We start from the raw sequence: 22967 nt of genomic DNA, 5'->3' as shown, positions 1-22967 counted from the left end.
GTGTCCCCCATGGTACACGAACAACTTGATTTCCTCTTGAGTTTGCGTTCGTTTTTAGAACAATTAACTAATGTTTTGAATATAATTTCTTTATCAAACATTTTTTTCACATAGTTAAATTTCTGAAACCTTCTTTTAAATTTCTGAAACCTTCTTTTAAATTTCTGAAACCTTCATAAAAAGTTCCAAATATTCGAATGTAGGTCAGATGTAAGTGGAAATGAACGAATTATGCGGCGAATATGGGTCTCTCACTCTACCCACGAAAATAAATGAATCCACAGTAATTACTTTTTGGTGAATTCATATTTATTTTTCACACATCTTGCTCATTAAGTGTGTAATTTTACTAGCATAATGCCATTTAAGAAAGCCTTAAGTGAATGTATATTTTATCCATCTACTTAATTTTCCTTTGGGTCAATACTGTAAATTCAGAAATTATTGCGATGTTTTTATTATTGCGAAAAATGCGACAGGGTTATAATCGCAAAAATTTAAACTCGCATTATGAAATTTTTTATATGAATTAAACAGGATTTTTCTCAATATCGCAAAAATTAAAATCGCATTTTAGTCTAAAATGACAAAATCGCAATAATAAATGCACGCAATAATTTCTGAATTTACAGTATGTAAATGAATTAAGTTGTATAATTTTTGCTTTAATATTATTATTTGCAAACATTTAGGTAAACAATATTTAAATCTTGTGACAAGATAAATGTGTTTGGTTTTAAGTATTACTAATTAGATCATTGCTCCAAAAAGCTGCTTATCTGAAGCTCTGGTCACAATGCAAAATAGAAATTTGAATAATTACTTTGATGAATTGAAAGGGAAATGACCATTTTCAAAATAAAATTGTATCTTCTAAGGACATGCTATTATCACATCTCCTGAATAGTAGATTAGAACAAAATTTTCACTTTCATTTGAACTAAATGTTATACCCTGAAGATGCAAAAACAATCATGCAGAGAATTAAAACATATCAAAACTGTAAAATTTGGTTATTAACAGGATTTGGGAGGTAAATTTGAGATATTATAATACCTCTCTAAAGAGGTTATACAGGTCTACATCTACCAATCAGTCTGTCTGTAACTTCATTTTTTGAATCAGAAACCTATGCTGTGTAAAATATTTAATCACAATCCAAATTCAGAGCTGTATCAAAATTGAATGTTGTGTCCATACATGCCCCAACTGTTCAGGGTTCGACCTCTGTGATCTTTTTCAAGCTGCGCCCTGTGGAGCATTTTATTGGCATTTACAAGAACTTTTGGTAACTATGCATGCTCAACGACAAGTAATCTTCAGCATCGTGAAGTTTTGTTGTATACCTGAAGAAGAAGAACCCTTTTGTGTCTTCAGAATTTATCTCCTATTATTAAAAAGAATTATTCTTTGACATATGGAAGCTGAGTTGCAAAGATGAAAATTGTTTAAATTTTAAGCTGTTATATTATTTAAAATTATTTGTAACTTTATATTTGCCTGTTATTTATCTCTCAAGACATCATTGAGGAGCCTCTTGCCAATGCTTTTCAAGTAACTAGACATGTTTAAATCTCATTTTAAAGACAAGTCTCCTTTACTCTATTATTGATTGATTGATGATTGCTTAACATCCAGTGGCAAATATTTCATGTCCTAAACTGTTAATTTTTAAAGGAATTTCCGTAGCTTACCTTAGAATATGTATGCATATAGGTTGGTGATGTAGTGATCTTTAAATGCTCATTTTTCGTCTTTTGGTCTACAATTGATAGAGATCTGTCTTATTATCAGTCATGCTGATCTTTTTTATACGGTTTGATATTAACTATAAAGTTACCTCTTTTAGTATCTTCCAACTGCTCTTTCCAGAAAAGTTCGAAAAAATATGCTCCAATAAGATATTGATAAAAGAATTTTTTTACTATTTTTTTGTTTTTTATGCCCCCGCCATAGCGGAGGGGGGCATTAAGTTTTACCCTTGTCCGTCTGTACATACGTCCGTCTGTCCGTACGTCCCAAAATTGGTTTCCGTTCTCTAACTTTAGTTTGCCTCAACCAAATGTTATGAAACTTATACACAATGCTTATTAACACAAAACACAGGTCAAGTTTGAATTTGATTAGTGTCTCTTTTATCATTCTAGAGTTATGCCCCTTTACAAATGGAAAAATTGCTTAATTTTTCGTTTCCGTTCTCGAACTTTAGTTTGCCTCAACTAAATGTTATGAAACTTATACACAATGCTTATTACCACAAAAAAGAGATCAAGTTTGAATTTTGGTGGCGTCACTTTTACCGTTCTAGAGTTATTCCTCTTTACCGATGGAAAAATTGCTGAATTTTTCGTTTCCGTTCTTTAACTTTAGTTTGCCTCAACCAAATGTTTTAAAACTTATACACAATGCTTATTATTACCGCAAAACACCGATCAAGATTGAATTTTGGTGGCGTCACTTTAACCGTTCTAGAGTTATTCCTCTTTACAAATTGGGGACCTTGGTGGCCTAGTGGTCTAAGTAGTTATTACTGTAATCACTAGCCAGTCAACACTGAGGTTGTGAGTTCGAACCCCACTCGTGCGGGTGCACTAGACTCCAATCTTAATTGACTAGGATTGTCAGTTTTCCTATCGAAGGTCGGTGGTTTTCTCCGGGCACTCCGGCTTCCTCCACCAATAAAAACTGGCTGCCACGAAATAGCTCAAAAGCGGTGCTAAAAAGTGGCGTTAAAACACCAAAAATCAATCAAATCAATCTTTACAAATGGAAAAATTGCTGAATTTTTTGTTTTGGTTCCCTAACTTTAGTTTGCCTCAACCAAATGTTATGAAACTTATACACAATGCTTATTACCACAAAACACAGATCAAGTTTGAATTTGGTGGCATCACTTTTACCATTCTAGAGTTATGCCCCTTTACAATTTTTTTCGTTTCCGTTCTCTTACTTCAGTTTGCCTCAACCAAATGTTATGAAACTTATACACAATACTTATTACCACAAAACTCAGATCAAGTACAAATTTGGGTAGCGTCACTTTAACAGTTCTTGAGTTATGTCCCTCTATAACGTTATATTCAAGCAGGGGCATCTGTGTCCCATGGACACATTCCCCTTTTTTTTTTGATCTTTGCTTTGACATCAAGTTCAGATCAGATCAAGAAAAATCAAATTTGAGGAATATTGCATTAAATACCGTAAATTCAGAAATTATTGCGTGCATTTATTATTGCGATTTTGTCATTTTATACTAAAATGCGATTTTAATTTTTGCGATATTGAGAAAAGTCCTGTTTAATTCATATAAAAAATTTCAAAATGCGAGTTTAAATTATTGCGATTATAACCCTGTTGCATTTTTCGCAATAATAAAAACATCGCAATAATATCTGAATTTACAGTAGTAAAAAGTATGTGATTGTCTTTGAAGCAAATCTGAACATCATTTGCCAATAATATAAAAAATTTGATTCAAAAATCAATAGCATCAGTGTAAACCAAATTTAATGAGCTAACCTTAGAGATTTTATTGTCTCGCCTTGGCAGAGTCAAAAAGCAAGACATAGGTATGCTGTTTCCAGCGGCGTCAACAATATATTAGTTTGTGATTAGGTCTAGTTTATGGTGAACCACTAGTGGTAGATCAGTGATATTTGGTATGCAGTTGTATTAGCATTGGCACATCTCATTTCCATGGAGATTATTTGGTCCTGCCCCCTCAGTCATGGTCTATTGACTTTGAAACTTTTGCTTTGTTTACATGTATTTGTTTGTGATTAGGTCAGTTTATGAGGAACCACTGGTAGTAGGTCAATAACATTTTGTATGCAGTTGTATAAGCATTGGCATATCTTATTTCCATGCTGATTATTTGGCTACGCCCCCTCAGTCATGGTCTATTGACTGAAACTTTTGCTTAGTTTACATGTATTAGTTTGTGATTAACTCAGTTCAAGGGGAACCATCAGTGGTAGGCCAATGTTAATTGGTATGCAGTTGTATAAGCATTAGCACATCTCATTTCAATGGAGATTATTTGACCCCGCCCCCTCAGTCATGGGATATTAACTTTGAAACTTTTGCTTAGTTTACATGTATTAGTTTATGATTAGATCAGTTTAAGATGAACTGCTTATGTTAAGTCAATGATATTTGGTATGCAAATTTATTGGCATTTGCAAGTATTGTTTCCATGGAGATTATATAGCCCCACCCCTGATCATGGTTCATTGACTTTGAAACTTTTACATAGTTTACAAGTTAATCAGTCAGGGGACTTATTGAAATAAGTGATTTTTAAATCACTTATTTAAGTAGCAAATTCGAAGTTTTGTCACAAATTGTGATCTTGTAGTTTTACCAAAATTTTAAACACATAGGTTTAGATAATATCTTTTCATTAGTAAAATTGAAAAAAATGAACTTTTTGCTTCTTTTAAGCAGCAATGTTTATGCCTTTGATGCAATCATTTAGCTGCAAATTCTATTTTAGTTGAAAAAATGCTATAAAAATGGCTTTGCATAATGAACTGATACTTTCTTAACATATTTTTCCCAGTAGTGGGAGTATTTTTCCTGTCAAATTCAAGGTTTCATCTTATAGATTATGTAATAAAATTCTACTGTTCGCGATCAAAATTTCACTGTTTGGGGGTGTTGAAATTAGTGGGGGTTATTAAAATAATGATACTTAAAGAAGTGATTTTTTGGAAGGAAATTGAGGTATGATACTTAAACAAGTGATTTTTATGTCATTATCCTAGATTTAGTACAAGGTCATCACCTGACATGACCTGGTCATCCTATCAACACAGATGTTGGTTCTGATATTTTTAGCAACATAATTAGTCCCTGGATCATTAGTATTCTATATTTAAAGCTACAATAAAATTAAATCACTTAGGCTAGTGATTAATTTGTACTACTTAAATAGGTGATTATTAAAGAAAGACAACTCTTACTTCCAACCTTTATGGAGGTAATGTTACTTGAAGCAGTGATTTAGAAAATCATTCATTTAAGTAAGTCCCCTGACTGTTAATGTTTGTGTTTAAAGGGAATGACTTATGATAAGTCAATGGTATTTGGTATGCAGTTGTATTAGCATTAGCACATCTCATTTCCATGGAGATTGTTTAGCCATGTACCTTCGGTCATGGTCTATTGACTTTGAATATTTGCATAACTTTCATGTTAAAGTATTGCTATTTTAATTTCAACATTTGCATTATCAAAATTACAAAAAGGCGAGACATATCTCTGTGTTAACAGTTTATTTGAGATAGAATTAGGGTAAAATATCACAGATTTAATCATGGTAATCAGCTTTGAAAAAACCACGGGGAAAAGGCTGATATTTATTATTTTGATATGAAAGTCTACTACATGTGCTTCTCACAATATCTGCATCACTTCATTGTAGTAAAATATCACATTTAGTGACGATAATTGGAAGTTGTGATAGTCTGGATTCAAGGCGGATCCAGAATTTTCAAAAAGGAAATCATCCAAACATACGGAGACCTGATAGTAAAAAATCACACAAATGTACCCTAACAGATTTTGTTTCATAAGGGGGTCCTGGATTAATTACAATGTATGTCTGTAAATATGTTTTGTCTCACTATCAAGTCATCCCAGCATTTTCTTATTTACTTAATATCTTGTTTAGGACTTTTTTGAATTGCTTGTGTAAATTTTGTTTGACTAAAATATGTTAAGTGAAATGAAATGTTTATATAAAGACCTCTTTTAAGTTATATCATATTTCTGCTCATTTAACACGTTTAAAGTTCAAATGAACTCCATTAAACTGGGAAAGCTGGTACATGTAATTAAGAAAAAAATTTAAACGATCTGTTAAATACCCTAAGGTTGGTTTTATGATATGATATGATGATAAGACTTATTAGGCATAGTACCATGAAGTATACAACCCTGTTCTAACCTTTCAGTAGATTTTATTTCGTGAAACTAATTTAATTGCACAACTTCATGCAATGCACAACAGTGCCCAATTTAAATAAACTTGTTAAACTAAGTTGTTTGCAATGATTTCATTTTTATACCCATTGATAGTGAAGAAGATGTGTATAAATTGTACTAAATATAATAATGGATGTTTGTTTTTCCATTTATGATATTTGTTGTTAAGGTATTTTATTGATGGGTACATTGTATATATTGTTTATGCTGATTGGAGCTCAGCATTGGTTTATATAAAGAAAGGTTAAAGTTCTGCCGATAATGTCTGATAATGTGAATCACTGTGAAACACTGAATAATGGTGATTAACAGTGAATGATCTGATATATTAGAGTGAATCTACTCATGCACCAGCATTCACAAATGAATTACCACCAAAATCTTTTTTTTTAACCAGTTCACCATCACGAACATTATGTTAACTTAAAAAAAAACTTTATGTTGTTTGAAGCCTGTTAATTATAGGAGCATGTTATAAGAGAAAATTAGGGCATAAATAAGGTTAACCTAAACAAATACAAGAAGAGGGGTTAAATAAAAAATGCAGTTTTGACTGACACAAATTTTTGTTTTTATTTTCAGTTGCTGACTTGATTTGAGACCAACAATGAACAAATGACTTTTCCATGTGAGGAAAATTACATCTGTGACATTCATTATTTTACAAGGACATGGATCACTTTTTAAATCCTCATTTTATCATAACTTCAGTCAGAATCATGTAAATATCATAAATCATTTTTACATAACATGCAGTTCTGGCCTAGAAATTTCAAGTGCAAAGTGAATAGTTGTTTCTGCAGTATGTTTATATAACTGGATGGTTAGCATGGCTATTAAAGAGACTCTACAGTTTGTCAATAGTGAATCGTGGGAAATTTAGTAGAAACCTGTCCATTCTGTCAACGGAAAATTTGTGTATTAATGCTGGGTCAGTGTTAAGTATAATAAAAATATTGTAAATTTTATTGACTGTCTTATTGATATAGATTTGCAGTTAATGATATACAGCTATATTTTGACTTTCTCCATTAGAAACATGCAATTCTACATTGACGACATCAAACAAATGCAAAATAAAAATCATGGTCAGAAATATACTTCAAATCATGTAAACTGTTAGACACCACTATACCTTTAAAAAAAGTTCTAGATTTTTTACAGTGAAGTCAAAATGTGTCGCAAATGTGCATGTTTTATCTGGTTTTCCTATTTATTTCCTCATGTCCTACATTAGAAAATAGGCCACAAGAAGTGAAGAACTTGTCATATCTTTAGAGATAAGAAGTGCATATATATATGATATAGAAATAGAAATGATTGTTGTAGGATCTTAGTCTAGATAGCCTAGTTAAGTTTAAGGTTCAAATTGATTTTAGGTGAACAGTGTTTTAGCTAGAAAGTTCAAACAGGGCTATCATTTTTATACGCCCGTTTACGGGACGTATTATGGCATACCTCTGTCCGTCCGTCCGTCCGTCCGTCTGTCCGTCCGTCTGTCCGTCGTCAACATGTCGGACATTAACTCAAAAATGCTTTAACCAATTTGCATAAAACTTTGGTGACTTGTTTATATCTATTGACGTGAGCTCCCTTTCGTTTTTTATAAAATTTAGATTTTACGTTTCCGAGTTATGGGGTTTTATTCAGTAAAAAAAGGGGGATTTTCCAGTTTTCGGACAATAAGTCAAGAATGCTTTCACCAACTTGCAAGAAATTGTGGTGAATTGTTTATATCTATTGATGTAAGCTCCCTTTCTATTTTTATAAATTTTAGATTTTACGTTTCCGAGTTACAGGGTTTTATTCATAAAAAAAGGGGGGATTTTCCAGTTTTCGGACAAAAACTCAAAAATGCTTCCAGCAATTCTTATGAAACTTTGGTGAATTGTTTGTATGTATTGATGTAAGCTCCCTTTAGAATTTTATAAATTTTACGTTTTACATTTTTGAGTTATGGGGTTTTATTCATTAAAAAAGGGGTGATTTTCCAGTTTTCGGACAATAACTCGAAAATGCTGTCACCAATTCCCATGAAACGTTGGTGAATTGTTTATATCTATTGATGTAAGCTCCCTTTTTATTTTCATAAATTTCTATTTTCTAATATGACATTGAGAATTTATTGAACTTTATTTGTTTATAGTCTGACAACAGATTTACTAAGTATTGCACAACAGCAAGAAATCTTTAATTGAATATAAATTCAATTCATATAACCAATTTCAAGTTCTTTGACTACATTTATTCAGAAACCTATAATATGTCAAATATTTAATTACAATCCAAATTCAGACCTGAATCAAGCTTGAATATTGTGTCAATTTTTGCCCCAACTGTTCAGGGTTGGACCTCTGCGGGCGTATCTAGCTGCGCTCAGCGAAGCATTTTTTATAACAGATTTCACCGTGAAGAAAGTGAGGTATAAACATGATAAACAAGAAACTTAAAGACTCTTTAACTTTTCTAAATAAGATATGTTAGTGAAATGGATTTTTTTCTTTTTACAACAATCCCCCATCCTAATTAACATATATATTGTTTATATGATAAGTTTTCAAGTTTACATCTAGTTCAAAGATAGAAACCGCTACCAAACAGATTAATTGATACCTTATTGAAGAAATCATCAGATATTGATTATAAGATTTTCTTCAACCATTTGGCCATATTATATAATTATACCAATCTTGGTCTAAATAATAATCAGACCATCAAGTTTTAAAATTTATTTTTGATATGGCTTGTAAATGTAAAATTCCAAAATAACATTTTCTTAGCAATGACATACCTGTAGCCTGTTGTGCCATAATAGCAGTAAAATAGTCTTTACTTTTCAAAATATTTTGATAAAACAAGCACATAGGGTTGTAGTTTATTCCAATTGAAATCATTTACTGTAAAATCAGAAATTATTGCGTGCATTAATCATTGTGATTTTTGAGGAATGGACATAAATGTGAGATTAATTGTGATGATTTCATTTATATGCATCAGATATGAGAATGTGAATTCTTATTATTGCGAAACTCACCTAGTCACATTATTCACTATAAATAAAAATTTCGCAATCATTTCTGAATTAACAGTACCTTTAACATGTTTAATGATTATTAATAACAAAGGATGAACTATCTCCAATTTCACCAAAATAAAAATTAATCAAAGATACTAGCTAGGCTTACAATTTGGTATGCAAGACAAGTATTTCATCTACATAATATTCATCAGTGGTGCATGAAACAAAACAGTTGGGAGTAATGTTGCATCAGCTTACCTGTATATGAAAATTATCCTCGATTTCACACCCAAATGTTAGCAATTTGACAACTATGTAATGTTGGTTAAAACTATAGGGAATGGCATGAATTGCAAAAGGAGTGAGATTGCATCGTCACAGTAAGCATCACCCCCATGTAAATTAACACTCAGTTAAAATGTCACAATCAGTTAAATTCAGATCAGACAACTGTCCTGGTATCTAAAGATCTAAGACCAAAAAACACGTCCATGATCGTGAGTTGAGACACTGGCAGATTGTATGGGCCAACTAATTCAAGATGGTGACCATAAAACTTATCTAGTCGTTCTTCCTCATAACTCTGTTGGAACATTTTTTGTGTAAGGAGCACATTGACACCCCTGTTTTTGAATTCCAAATAGTGGACATGCACGAGCATAACATTAACTGAGATAGGTAAATGCTATGTGACAATGTATGATGTAGCAGAGGGTGTGTTACTGCTGAAAAATGGGAAGTTGACACTTTGAAATCATCACGTTTGTCATAGATAATAGTGACCAATATATGATGCAGACCTTCTACTGTATAATAAATAACTCATCATAGATACCAGGCTTAAATAGTATCTCCAATCTCAAGTTCATTAGGATATATGAGATGTAAGGAATCATTGAAATGTTGGTGTTTAAAGATGATTAACAGAACATAATCAATATATATCTGAAAGTGAAATAAAAGAACTTTGCAAGTTGCTTTTTCTTTTATTTTTGAGCAGGTTCAGTATGAAATCTGCTTCATATGAAAAAAAAAATCAAGTCTGCTAGTAATGGTGTACAATTAGTACCCATTGGAATTCTGAGTATACTGAAATATCAATCCACCAAACAAATATATTGTCAATCTAAAAGTCCAGCATTTTGATAATATCATCTTTGGTGTAGACAGCCATGACAGGTTTTGGTCTTTTTTACATTTAGAAGCTATTATCTTGCCTGCGAAGAATTTAGCAGAATGGAAGACATAGAAATACTTATCTGGTGGTGGGATGGCAATGTTGTAAATTATTTGTATACAGCTTTACTATTTCGAATGTGTTGGGTGGACAAACCATAACTTGTATACAGATTTCATATGGTCTGACTTTCAGTCTGGGATATGTTAGTTGTCCATGAATGTAATCACAATTATTTACCTAAACCAATTGTACATCAAACGATTTTACCATAATTACATATAAGAAATACACCAAAAATGCCTGATAGACAAACTACTACACTATATGAGAAATGCACCAGAATCCATTTGGCAACCAACATCAGTATAAAAAATAAACCATAATAAAAAGTAAAATAACAAAAATACCGAACTCCAAGGAAAATCCAAAACGGAAAGTCCCTTATCAAATGGCAAAATCAAAAACTCAAACACATCAAACGAATGGAAAACAACTGTCATATTCCTGACTTGGTACAGGCATTTCCTTGTGTAGAAAATGGTGGGTTAAACCTGGTTTGATAGCTAGCTAAACCTCTCACTTGTATGACAGTTGCATAAAATTCCATTATATTGACAACAATGTGTGAACAAAACAAACAGACATGATAGGTGAAAATGTCAAAAATAGGAGTGCAGTAGTCAACATTGTGTTATAATCTTAATTGCTATAAAAACAAACAAATATGTCAACAAAGAAAAACAAAATGGCATATAGACAAAGCACATAAGCAAAAATGAAAGACAAGAATACAAAAATGACCATATCACAATAACAAGAAAACTCAACTAAAGCAATATCACTGTATGAGACATACACAATACTCCAGCAAGGATAACTTACATATTAACTTACATCAGCAAGGATAACTGATGTAAGTTAATATGTAAGTATTGAGTATGAGACATACACAATACTCCAGCAAAGATAACTTACATCAGTGTTTGAGAAATGCACTTTAATCCACCAAGCAACTTGAAATATGCCATAATCTATCAAAAGAAAACAACTTCATTCTTTGAGAAATATGCTGTTAAAGTAATACATCAAAGACAACCAACATCACTATTTGACAAAATTACCATAATCTAGCAAAGACTGACATCTCTGTATGCGAAATTAACAATAATCTAGAGATTAATCCATCAAAGCATACCAGCTACAATATATAGATAAATGTGCAACCATACAACAGGACTACTGACATCTCTGCATTAGAAATTTACCGTATTCCGTCGTATTTATAGTTGTTATCACTTCATGAGAAATACACAATAATTCAGCAAGGACAACTGATATCATTGAATGAGAACTACACCATAACCAATCACAAGCATCTGCCATCACTATCAGAAATATACACAGGCACTTGTCTATAAAATATATTTTACCTATATACCTTAATATAATATATATAAAGTTATAAAAAAAAATTTTTTAAAAATTAGAGACGAGTGCCTGTGGAAATACACTATAATCAATCAATGGAAACACACTGCATTGCATGAAAAATACAGAATAATACAGCAAGGAAAATTGCCTTCATTGTATGAGAAATTCGATATAATGCAAAGGCAACCAACATAAATGTACTGTGGATTCATTTTTATTCGTGGTATACCAATTTTCGTGGTTTTCGACGGACACAGCAAACCACGAATTTAAGAATTCAACGAACAATAATCCCGACAAATTTGAAATAAATCGGATGTTTACTAGTGTAGTGTTGATTCTCCCCGTTTGCGTTTTCTGGTTGGAGTAGTTGGAAGGCTAGTAGCAGAATTCATCGTGTCAATACCGTCGTTGGCTGCTTGGGTCACAAGAACATCACGTTGTGTACTGCATTGAGATGGATCGGGCAAGCCTTGCGTGGCAGGAGCTTTCACCTTAATACTACCGGACTTTAACCACTGTTAAAGCGACATTATTTGTTATGAGGGAATCATATTCCCCAGAGTATATATAACAAAATCGTGAGATGAGTATATCTTTCACTGTTGTATGGCTTGGGTTCCAGCTTGGATCGCAAACTTCGTTAACTTGTTTCTTACTTTTGATCATTTTCTAATTACTTCTTATTATGTCTTGATTAGGAAAAATAACTTTCAATCAGTTGAACATCAAAGGGCCTTTGTATACCTTATAAAATTCTAACTACAAATTATAAATTGTAAAGCAAACAAATCATTAGTTGCCTTTGTCCACGCTTGTAAATGAACACTTTAACATAAAATGACCACGCGAGGATTTTGACGATTCAAAACATTTTCAATGAACTACTATCTTTTGTTTAACTATTCTTCATACAGAGATCCACGAATTTACGTATCTGAAACATTTTTTTTTTAATTTTTTAAACAGCGAACCACGAATTTACATATCCCACGAAATGCCTTTTTTGCTCTATCCACGAAAATTGATACCCACGAAAATAAATGAATCCACAGTATTAGAAATATACATTAAGAGCAAGTGATATCACTGTATAAGAAACATGCTAAATTCACATACCGATTGTGATATTTTTAGTGAGTGAAAACTCGCATGGCTGGTGATACATTCATAGCAGAGAGTAAAATCACAAAAATACTGAACTCCGAGGAAAATTCAAAAAGGAAAGTCCCTAATCAAATGGCAAAATCAAAAGCTCAAACACATCAAACGAATGGATAACAACTGTCATATTCCTGACTTGGTACAGGCATTTTCTTATGTAGAAAATGAGAAAATGGTGGATTGAACCTGGTTTTATAGCTAGCTAAACCTCTCACTTGCATGACAGTCGCAACAAATTCCATTATATTGACATCGATGCGTGAACAAAACAAACAGACACAATAGGTAAAAATGTCAAAAATAGGGGTACAGCAGTCAACATTGTGTTATCATCTTAATCACTATAAAAACATACAAATGTAACGAAGAAGCACAAAAAGGCATACATCAAAGTTAACATCCTCATTTTGCTTTTTTATTATACGATTTTATTTATCTATGTAAAATCCACCCATAAAGGATGGAAGGTTTTAAGTACTGGCGTAAAATCGCGCGTTTGAAATTCGCACAGGTAGACATAAAATAATTTTATCGTTCAAAGTATGACGGAATACATAAGTACAGAGTCACGTAAAATAGATATCACAAAAAAACAGACTTAATAGTAAAAGTAAAAGTAATATTAATAAATAAAATAATTTTGTGGTTCAAAGTATGACGGGATACATAAGTACACAGTCACGTCAAATGGATATCTCAAAAAACAGACTTAACAGTAAAAGTAATATTAATAAAGACAAATAAAAGAATACTATGACACGTTATTAAGATGATAAACAACGTCAGTACGCAGAATCTATACTCCAAGACCATGAGACGCCGACCTTATAGACGCATACGTTATCGCTCCATTTGGAGTTCATGCTTTTCAGATTTACTATCAAGTAGAATAACTTTTTTGTTGGAGTCTTTGACAGATTTATTTGTATGTGAGTTTGAAATTTTTAGGCAGTTATGTTGGATGTTTACATAGTTTTGGCTGTTGGATCCCAATTATTGTCAATATAACTATAGACAACTGTCATACAAGTGGGAGGTTTAGCTAGCTCAAAAACCAGGTTTAACCCACCATTTTCTTCGGATAATGCCTGTACCAAGTCAGGAATATGACAGTTGTTTTCCATACGTTCTGTTGGTTGATATAGTCTAACGTATGATTTTGTCGGTTTTTATGGACTTCCCCTTTTTGAATTTACCTTGGAGTTCGGTATTTTTTTAATACTTTTTTCCCTCAGTTTTTGTTTGTTACCTTGTTTTGTCTCTTCCGATTTACGAGATTTGAACATCGGTAAACTATTGTCGCCTTACATTGTAATTTAACCCACCAAAGACAACCAATTTTGTTGTATCAGAAATACACAATAGTCCTTCAAAGGCAGCTGCAATTATTATGTGTAATTACATTCTCACAGGGCAACCAACATCATTGTATGAGAAAACTTCTATCGAAGGCAACTGTTATCACCGCATACAAAATACACCACCAGCCTAGTAGTCTGCGCTTTTGTCTTGACATAGCATATCATTGATATATTCATTTTTCTGTAAATTTACTTTTAGCTATAGATTGCCTCTTGGACAGTATAATAGTCCCAGATTGCCTACACCTTATTTGGCACAACTTTATTGGATTTTTTGTTTTTTTTAATGCTCTTCAATTTCGTATTTGATTTTACCTTCCACATTTAGACAGACATTCGGTATTTTGAAAATATATATACCAACGCACATAATTGCGACAAAAGAGACGGAGAGGAGAATAACAAATTGATTGTGTCCTTCAGTTCAAGTGGTAATGACAACTTGTTTTTGTGAAAGTGTGCTTATCAAATGACCTCGAGGTGACCCTCCGCTGGCTATAATGATACCCTTTAAATGTTAGGTATACACGATCAGATCAAATAAAGATGGGTTGAGTTCCAATTTATACTTGTAACAATCAGTGTCAATTGCAGCTTTGAGCCTTTATCCAAACTCTAACAAGTCCTATATTCATAAAAGGGTTGAGATTGGAAATATATTTGAACATAGTAAAATAGGCTAATATTCTCTGACAAGGCCATTGTCACCTAAAGTGTGTTAAAAGTCATATACAAGTTAAATCACTCTGAACACTAGTTTTACACCAATGTTAATTATATTTACCAATATATTTTTAATGTTTTCATTCAATCATCATGGGAATTATTAAACACTCCAGTAATGTTTTATAAATGATTCAAATAAATCCAACGTTGCTAAAATCAATAACAGAAATGAATTGCACAAAACATTGAATTAGATATTTACATTGGTCAGGAAGTACGAAAACTGATATACAGAGAATGCTTCATTATTGGTATACAGATTGTGGACTTGATTGGTTGATTAGATCAAGTAGTAATTATAGTTAACAAAGTAAACAACAACAAAAAACTGCATTAAGGGTGGATACAATACAGATGAGGGATTCTAGTAAATGAAAATAACTCTTTATAAATTTCGTGCGTCCGAAGAGTTTTTCTAGACGTAATTTCATCAGGAAAGCTAAAACCTAAAAATGTGAAACCCAAGGATGTATAAGTACGTGGAAATTTGAAGAGCTGAATAAACGAAAGGGATCTAAAAAGAACAGCCAAATCCATTTAATGTCAACTTTGTCTGATAAAGTTTAATAATCAATGAGACAGCTTATACAATAAACAAGTACAGGAACTGTCAAACTAAAACACAAAGAGGTCATGATACGGTCTGCAATGATGGACAATCCAGGAATTTTGAAAAGGAGAGGGAGGGTATTCCATAAAACTAAACATATACCATGTAAACTTCCGAGCGTAGCGTGGCTACTTCATGTAAAAATATGATATCTTTCTCCGATCTTCGACCCTCCTTAATCCGTCACTGTCGTCGACATCTTTTAAAAAGATTCATTTAATGAGATATCTCCATTGGTGGATCCTGGATTTTTAAATTGGAACAGGACGGGGTACTGAAAAATAACAGCAGTCAAAAATAAGAAAAAAAGGATTAAAAAACAATTTTTCGGACATACAGGGATGGTGGTCCCTTGTCGCCTCCTCCCCAGTACAAGTTTCACTGTTACCTTGTAGACGTGACCCGATTGCTGACACGACAATAACGCATATTTAAATATGTAACAAGTCATTACAGATTTATGACTGTATAACCTAGAATTTTCATCAGATATACCATTTATAGAAATTTCATTATATGTACCTATTACATCTCAGATTCCTTTGTTTGATAATCATAAATTTTATGAATGATCATAGACCCATTAGGAAATCAATTAGTGAAAACGTGGGGATATTACATGAACGGTCCATTAATCCACCGGCCTTCGCTGTATATAGATGGCTAATCAAAGTTTGTTACATTCCCGTTATATGGTTTATATAGCCATTAAATCTATATGCAAATTGAAATTATTTAAAAACAAACAAACAGCGTCATTCACAATGTTTGTAAATCTTCGGGTGGATGCCGGTTGATAAATGATCGTCTAAAGTGAAATATAGCAACTCTTATGATGGGCTTTAAGTGGAAATAAGCCATTTCAGTAATTTATAACAACTAATTGAATTGGACTTTAAAAGCACTCCATTTATGATTCAAAACTTTATTTTTGACGTTAATAAAAGAGTGGACAAGATCCTTTTAGTCTATACATGCAGGGATTTTTCAAGGCTAGCAATAAAAATATTCGGGATTATAAACATAATATGCACTCGAGGTTCCACGAACTCTCCAGCTTGTTCTTAAGTTAAAGTGGGATGTACAACCGCACGGATTAAATGATGTCAAACCATCAAAAGTTGTTGATAGAGATCTTGAGAAAATTAATATGTTTGAACGAAGTGAAATTTCAAAGAACAATATATGTATAAATACACAGAAAAACCGGAGTCACAACAATACATATTAATTGGAATACAGCGCATTGCTATGATACGAATTCAGTTATAGGCTAATATGCAAAGTCAATCATTATCAGACTGACAAGGGATTAATTTCATTTGACAAAGCAACAATTAATATGATTTTGGAAGATAACAGTATTTCTGTAAAGAATATAAGTAAAAAAATATCAGTAAAATCAGAAAAGTGATAAAGATTTTAATTATTTGACGGTGAATGGAGAAAATTTAGGATCGGTAATACGGTACACACTTGTAATTGTTTCCCTAGACAATATATACCATTCAAGTGATTTAATTAAAAATATCGTCACGTCATCTTCCAGATTTCATTAAATGTATTATCAGCAACTTATTATTTATAAACTAGAATACAATTGGGCAACAGTTGAATAGTTACTGAACATAAATTATTGCACCTGAAATATCCTTCGCAACGGAAACGTACTTTCGGTCTAGGCATTTCCTAGGAGCGGACAGATTGTGGTTCAATGTGAATTATTAAAACATTTTTATATCGGCATTTTGGAATGGAAAATTGAAATGGAAAACATGACGTTAATTTCGGAAGATTGGGTGTTGGACAGAATTACAAGTTCTAAAATCGCAGCACCTCCTGTGAATAATGCCTGTTTACCAGACATTTATAATAAACTGGATGCGGATACTATAGAGAAAACACGTGTCATTAATAAACTTTTGGAACAAAGATTGAAATTGCAAGAAAAAATAATAAATAAATATCAAGTCCGCGCAACAGTTGTTCATAAGAATGAGAAAGCACGCGTTCGCAAGGATTTGAAAAAGATACGTAATCACCTACCAAATATGGACGATATGGTATTTATGGATACGCAGATGCAGCTTAAGACGCTAAGAAAAAAACATCATCATGTTCACACCCCGACCGGGTACACGACCACACCCATGGAGATGAAAGGGCTAGCTTCAGAAAAAGACGATAATCCGTTCTGTTCCCGATTTTATATTCATCATATGCCTGTTAAATCCCGCACTAAACCCGTTAGAATGGCGAGATATATTCCCGGAAGGTCAAAAGACAGATCCCGTGGTTTAGAATTATCACGGGTAATGAGTGCCAGTGAAAACTGTTTAGTGTCAGGAATGGCCAACTTAGATCTTCTGGGCGGAAGTTTAAGTCGAACTGTTGATGATGATGATGCTATGACGGTTTAATTAGTTCGGTTTATTTAAGTTTGGTGCTTTCACTTGGTGCAATACACACACGTGCGACCAAAGAAATTATACTTTGTTGTAAATATTGAGGATGGCTTTTTATTCATAAATGAAAACATTAATATTGTGAGTTGTCTTATTATATTCTTTGGTCAAGCTACATGTAATATATCCCTTTTTAAAATCATGATCCAAGGAAGAAAACATTTTTTTTTCAACCTTTTTTCTAAAGTAACTTTCATTGAAAAACTTGACATCAAAATTTGTCTAAACAATAACTGAACTCGCATATACGTATAATGTTTTATGGAACAGATTTAAGCAAGTTTCTTACTTTTAATAGGCGGAACCAGGATTTTGAAAGGGGAACATTGTTGCCCCCAAACATGTTTAGTATACCATGACCATATTTTTGTTTCTTCAAAAACCAAAAGTTTTCTAAACCTACCACATCATTGTTTAAACGGCATTTTATTTTGTTCTTTATTTGTTTGGATAAAGTTTATCCATTCTTTACGGGTTTGCGCGAGACTTGTTGTCATGAATATAATATAAGTTACAAATGGAAGAAATACTCTGTTACATTATTTCCACTGGAACAAAGATTACAGAATTAGTTCCTAACGAAAAAAAGATTAAGAATATTTGTTCCAACAGGAAAATATATTATAGCATCGTTTTAAAAAGTGTCAAGGGGAATTTTTGCTAAACAGAACAAATATATACGTTGACACTGCATGGCAATAAACAGTATATTTAATGCATAGTTGTTTTTACTGTTTTACATTTTAAAACTTAGGAAGTGTTGACATCGTCACTGCATGGCACAAAACTGTATAGTTAATGCACAGTTGTTTTTACTGTTTCACTTAGGAGGTGTTTTAAGTTGTTTTAGAGCAGTTATTGTATAAACAAAAGTTAGATTTGAATATAGACGGTTGTTAAATTTAAATAATCGGATTTTCCATCTTTATTTTATATTCATATTGCGTAATAACAAATTCAATGTGAGTTTTAGACTTTTGTTCCCATTAACATTTCTTTTTTACTACATCACTTCTCTTTCAACTTGAAAATTTCATTGAAAAATAAATTTTTTTTCTATTTTGTGTCGGCTTATTTTGGTTTGTGGTCGTTACTACATTGTGAATACTTGGTGAATGTCATCGGTCTAGTTAGGTATTTTGGTAAGCAGGGCCTTCTATTTTTTTCTATATATATTCTAGTTACTTAAAAAAAACTTTAATAAACTTTGTTGTACTAAACCCTGTTTTTTCTACTGAAATGCATATTGGCGCCTCCAAACATGTTTAACCCCGCCACATTCTTTATGTGCCTGACCCAAGTAAGGAGCCTGTAATTCGGTGGTTATCTTTAGTCCATGCCTGTCATATTTGTTTTTCGTAAATTTAATTGTTATAAATTAGGCCGTTATAGTTTTCTCAATTGAATTGTTTCATATTGTTCATTTCGGGGCCTTTTATAGCCGACTATACGGTATGGGTTTTTCTCACTGTTGAAGGTTTTCGGTTGCCTATAATTGATTACATCCACTTCATTTGAAATTAGGTGGATAGTTGTCTCATTGCCAATCATACGACATCTCCTTATTTATATATATATAACATTTATAGATAATTACAGACAAACAGCTCTTTTTTGTTTAAAACTAAGCGAACATGACATGAAGGGCTGAGTAGATCAAGATGATGGTTTATTCCCGAGTAATAGCAAGGCAGGCAATCATTTTAATGAGGATCTCTGTTCTGGCATACTAGAAAAATACTCAAAACTATATTACCACCGTTCAATAACATGAAAACATGTCAACATTTTGGAACATAATTTGCATTCTTTAAAAATAATTAACAAATTGAATTGATGTTGGTGACAAATGGAGGACCGGATAGTGTATACAGAACACTATGGGCCAAAAACAAAAAACAAAAATAGAGAAAAATTGGTCTTGATGTCAAGGAACAGTAAATGGGTCATGTCAAGGATTTTGGTAAAATTTTGCATATAACTTTGGCTCTATGAACTATATTTGAAAATCTAGAAAATAATGCATTTATCTCTTGTATCTGAAATATTAATGATTGAATTCTTTCGAAGTAGGTAAACATTTGTATAGAAAGAACATTGAATAAGCGAAAAACGTCCTTAAATTTTTCTTTTAATCATGAAATCCCCAATTTTAAGTGCATAGATTTTTCTTAAAAAACTATATGTTGATGAATAAATTTTCGTATTAATGATACAAAAAACTCGTAGGTTCTATTTAATTAATTTGATTGATTTGTGCAAACGTAGTAACTTTTCAGCAGGTAAATTTCGCGCAAACGTAGTAACTTTTCAGCGGTAAATTTCGCGCAAACGTAATGCGTTTTGTCGCGCAATCATTGGCCAATTGTTCGCCCAATATGGGACAAGTTCGCGCAATTGTTACGCGCTGATATGTATAACTATGGGTTTGAAAATAACTTTTAATCCACTTTTTTTTTATTCCTCAGTCGCAAGTATTTTTTTATAGTTCTCGACTTGCCAATTATCCCGATGAAGGCAATCGATTATCCCTCTTTAAAATCTAACGACATCGTTGTTGGCAAAGGCAGAATAGAATTTTAATAGTGTTTTCAAAATATATTGATGACTGGCTTTGAACATAGTAAAGAATAAAGTTTCAAAAAAGTTGTAGATCGAACGTTTCGTAATTTTATAACAAATGGATTAGTGTTATATAAAACCCAATACTCTCTGACGACAGGTGATAAGTGTTATATCAAAGCAACGTTATAATGATTTAAGAAATGATTTATGAGAGTCATTTGTTTATTGGAGATTTCATCATTGGTAAGGTATATTTTCACGAAAATGTTACCCCAAGTGGAGAGAAGAGGGACGAGTGCAATACCCAGGATAAAATTCTGTACTTTATGAATACATCGTAAAGAAACTTCATTGGTGTCTTTTCAAAATCAAAGTCAATAGTCTTTTACTTGTATTGCTAACGGTAACTAAGAAAATTTAACTAAGGCCGATTTGCTCAAGGTCTGTTTTCAAAAAGTATTTAATTAATTGAGAGTATTACATCAAATGATAAATGCTTAAAGATGGCTGTTAGCTTCATTTCAATAAATTATAGTAAAAAACGTTAAAAATATTGCAATATTGTTTGTATCCATAATGTATCAATAGTTATTTGTGACACTGAACAACAGTTGTTGTTATGGAAATTTGTGAAGTTGATGATCATAGGTCCTGTATGACAAAATTTTAAAAATTAAAAAGAAAACTTACGGCCTTATTTACGGCCTGACTTATGTGCCTGTCCCAAGTCAGGAGCCTGTAATTCGGTGGTTGTCGTTTGTTTATGTGTTACATATTTGTTTTTCGTTCATTTTCTGTACATAAATTATGCCGTTAGTTTTCTCGTTTGAATTGTTTTACATTGTCATTTCGGGGCCTTTTATAGCTGACTGTGCGGTATGGGCTTTGCTCGTTGTTGAAGGCCGTACGGTGACCTATAGTTGTTAATTTCTGTGTTATTTGGTCTCTTGTGGAGAGTTGTCTCATTGGCAATCATACCACATCTTCTTTTTTATATTATATTAAAAAATGAACGATAAACAAACATGACAGAAATCAACGAACAATAACCACTAGATAACAGGGTTCTGACTTGGGACAGGCGTTCCTGATGAAGGTAAATCCGGAAAAGCATTTCGGACGCATGAAATTTATAACGTGTTGTTTTCGTTTTTTACAGCACTGGGTCGATACTTCTGCTGGTGGACTTTGTCCCCGAGGGTATCATCAGCTCAGTAGTCAGTACTTCGGTACTGACATGATATATAACAAACCTTTCTAAAATTGTCCGTTAATAAATTTTGAAATTATAAAAACTAAGTTTTCAACTCCCTCAGGCAAAGATGACCGTAGATGGATTTGGCTATTTTTAGGATCTCTTTGGTCATATAGCTCTTGTTTTGGTTCTTATACATCCTTGGCTTTCAAATATTCGACTTTGAGCGTTCCTGATGAAGGTAAATCTAGAAAAGCGCTTCGGACGCATTAAAATTTATAACGTTTTGTTTTCATTTTTATACGACCGCAAAAAATGTTTGCGGTCGTATATTGGTATGACGGCGTCGTCGTCGTTGTCGTCGTCGTCGTCGTCGTCCGAAGACACATTGGTTTTCGCACAACAACTTTAGTTTAAGTGAATGGATCTCTGTGAAATTTTATCATAAGGTTCAATACCACAAAAGGAAGGTTGGGATTGATTTTGGGGGTTATGGTACCAACAGTTAAAAAAATTAGGGACCAAAAAGGGGCCAAGTAAGCATTTTTCTTGTTTCCAGACAATAACTTGTGGAACGGTGTATGGAACTCTCTGAAATTATACCACAAGTTTCAATACCACAAAGGGATGGTTAGGATTTGCTTTGTGGGGTTATGGCTCAAACCGTTTAGGAATTAGGGGCAAAAAAAAAAGGAAAAACAAGGGTGTCCTGGTTAATGGACAAATACTTTAGTACAAAACATAATTTAAAGCAGTGTTAGGGAGGTAATTCAAATACATCATTTGAATTACCTCGTTTACACTGCTTTTAAATTATGTATAAAGTAATGGTTAATGAACACTTAAGACAATTTAAAAGCAGTGTAAGGGAGGTAATCCAAATACAACGTTTTGATTACCTCCCTTACACTGCTTTTAAATTATGTTTAAAGAAATGCATATTTATAAAGGAAGACCAATAAAAATATCTGCAAATGTTGCATCTTTTTTTTACAAAAAAAATCCGTATGAAAGATTTGACACCATATTTTAAATTCTATTATAAAATAGATTAAGTTAGCACTATGGTAAATTTAAATGGGTAATTATGGTTGCAAACTCCATTGGAAATTTGAATTGAGATTATGACCATATCTTGAGGGAAAGAATTTTTTTGGGGGGAAAAGAGGGGGGGGGGGGGGTAAAAAGAAATCGTGGGGTGTAAATTTTTTCTCATTTCAGATTTCAGAAATTAAAAAGAAAATTCTTCAAATATTTTTTTTG

At 32.5% G+C, this 22967-nt stretch overlaps 2 protein-coding genes and 1 long non-coding RNA gene across 3 annotated transcripts in view; 2 read left to right on the top strand and 1 right to left on the bottom strand.

Annotated features, from left to right (window-relative positions):
* Positions 1–6956, top strand: part of LOC127738698 (eukaryotic initiation factor 4A-III) — a 30816-nt gene extending 23860 nt beyond the window's left edge. Inside the window, exon 11 of the mRNA XM_052250037.1 lies at positions 6571–6956. Within this exon, the coding sequence (XP_052105997.1) occupies positions 6571–6587 (17 nt within the window). The 3' untranslated portion in view covers positions 6588–6956. The remainder of the gene's footprint in view (positions 1–6570) is intronic.
* Positions 1–22570, bottom strand: part of LOC127738723 (uncharacterized) — a 42995-nt gene extending 20425 nt beyond the window's left edge. Inside the window, exon 1 of the long non-coding RNA XR_008000152.1 lies at positions 22497–22570. This is a non-coding gene — a long non-coding RNA (uncharacterized LOC127738723). The remainder of the gene's footprint in view (positions 1–22496) is intronic.
* Positions 16059–18021, top strand: LOC127738707 (uncharacterized). Its single transcript, XM_052250053.1, has one exon. The coding sequence runs from the start codon at positions 17246–17248 to the stop codon at positions 17897–17899; it is 654 nt and encodes a 217-aa protein (XP_052106013.1). The 5' UTR covers positions 16059–17245; the 3' UTR covers positions 17900–18021.
* Positions 22571–22967: the final 397 nt, after the last annotated feature.

The sequence above is a fragment of the Mytilus californianus genome, unplaced genomic scaffold (genome assembly GCF_021869535.1).
Source record: "Mytilus californianus isolate M0D057914Y unplaced genomic scaffold, xbMytCali1.0.p SCAF_4, whole genome shotgun sequence".
NCBI classification, from domain to species: domain Eukaryota; kingdom Metazoa; phylum Mollusca; class Bivalvia; order Mytilida; family Mytilidae; genus Mytilus; species Mytilus californianus.
This window is presented reverse-complemented; position numbering and strand designations above follow the sequence as displayed.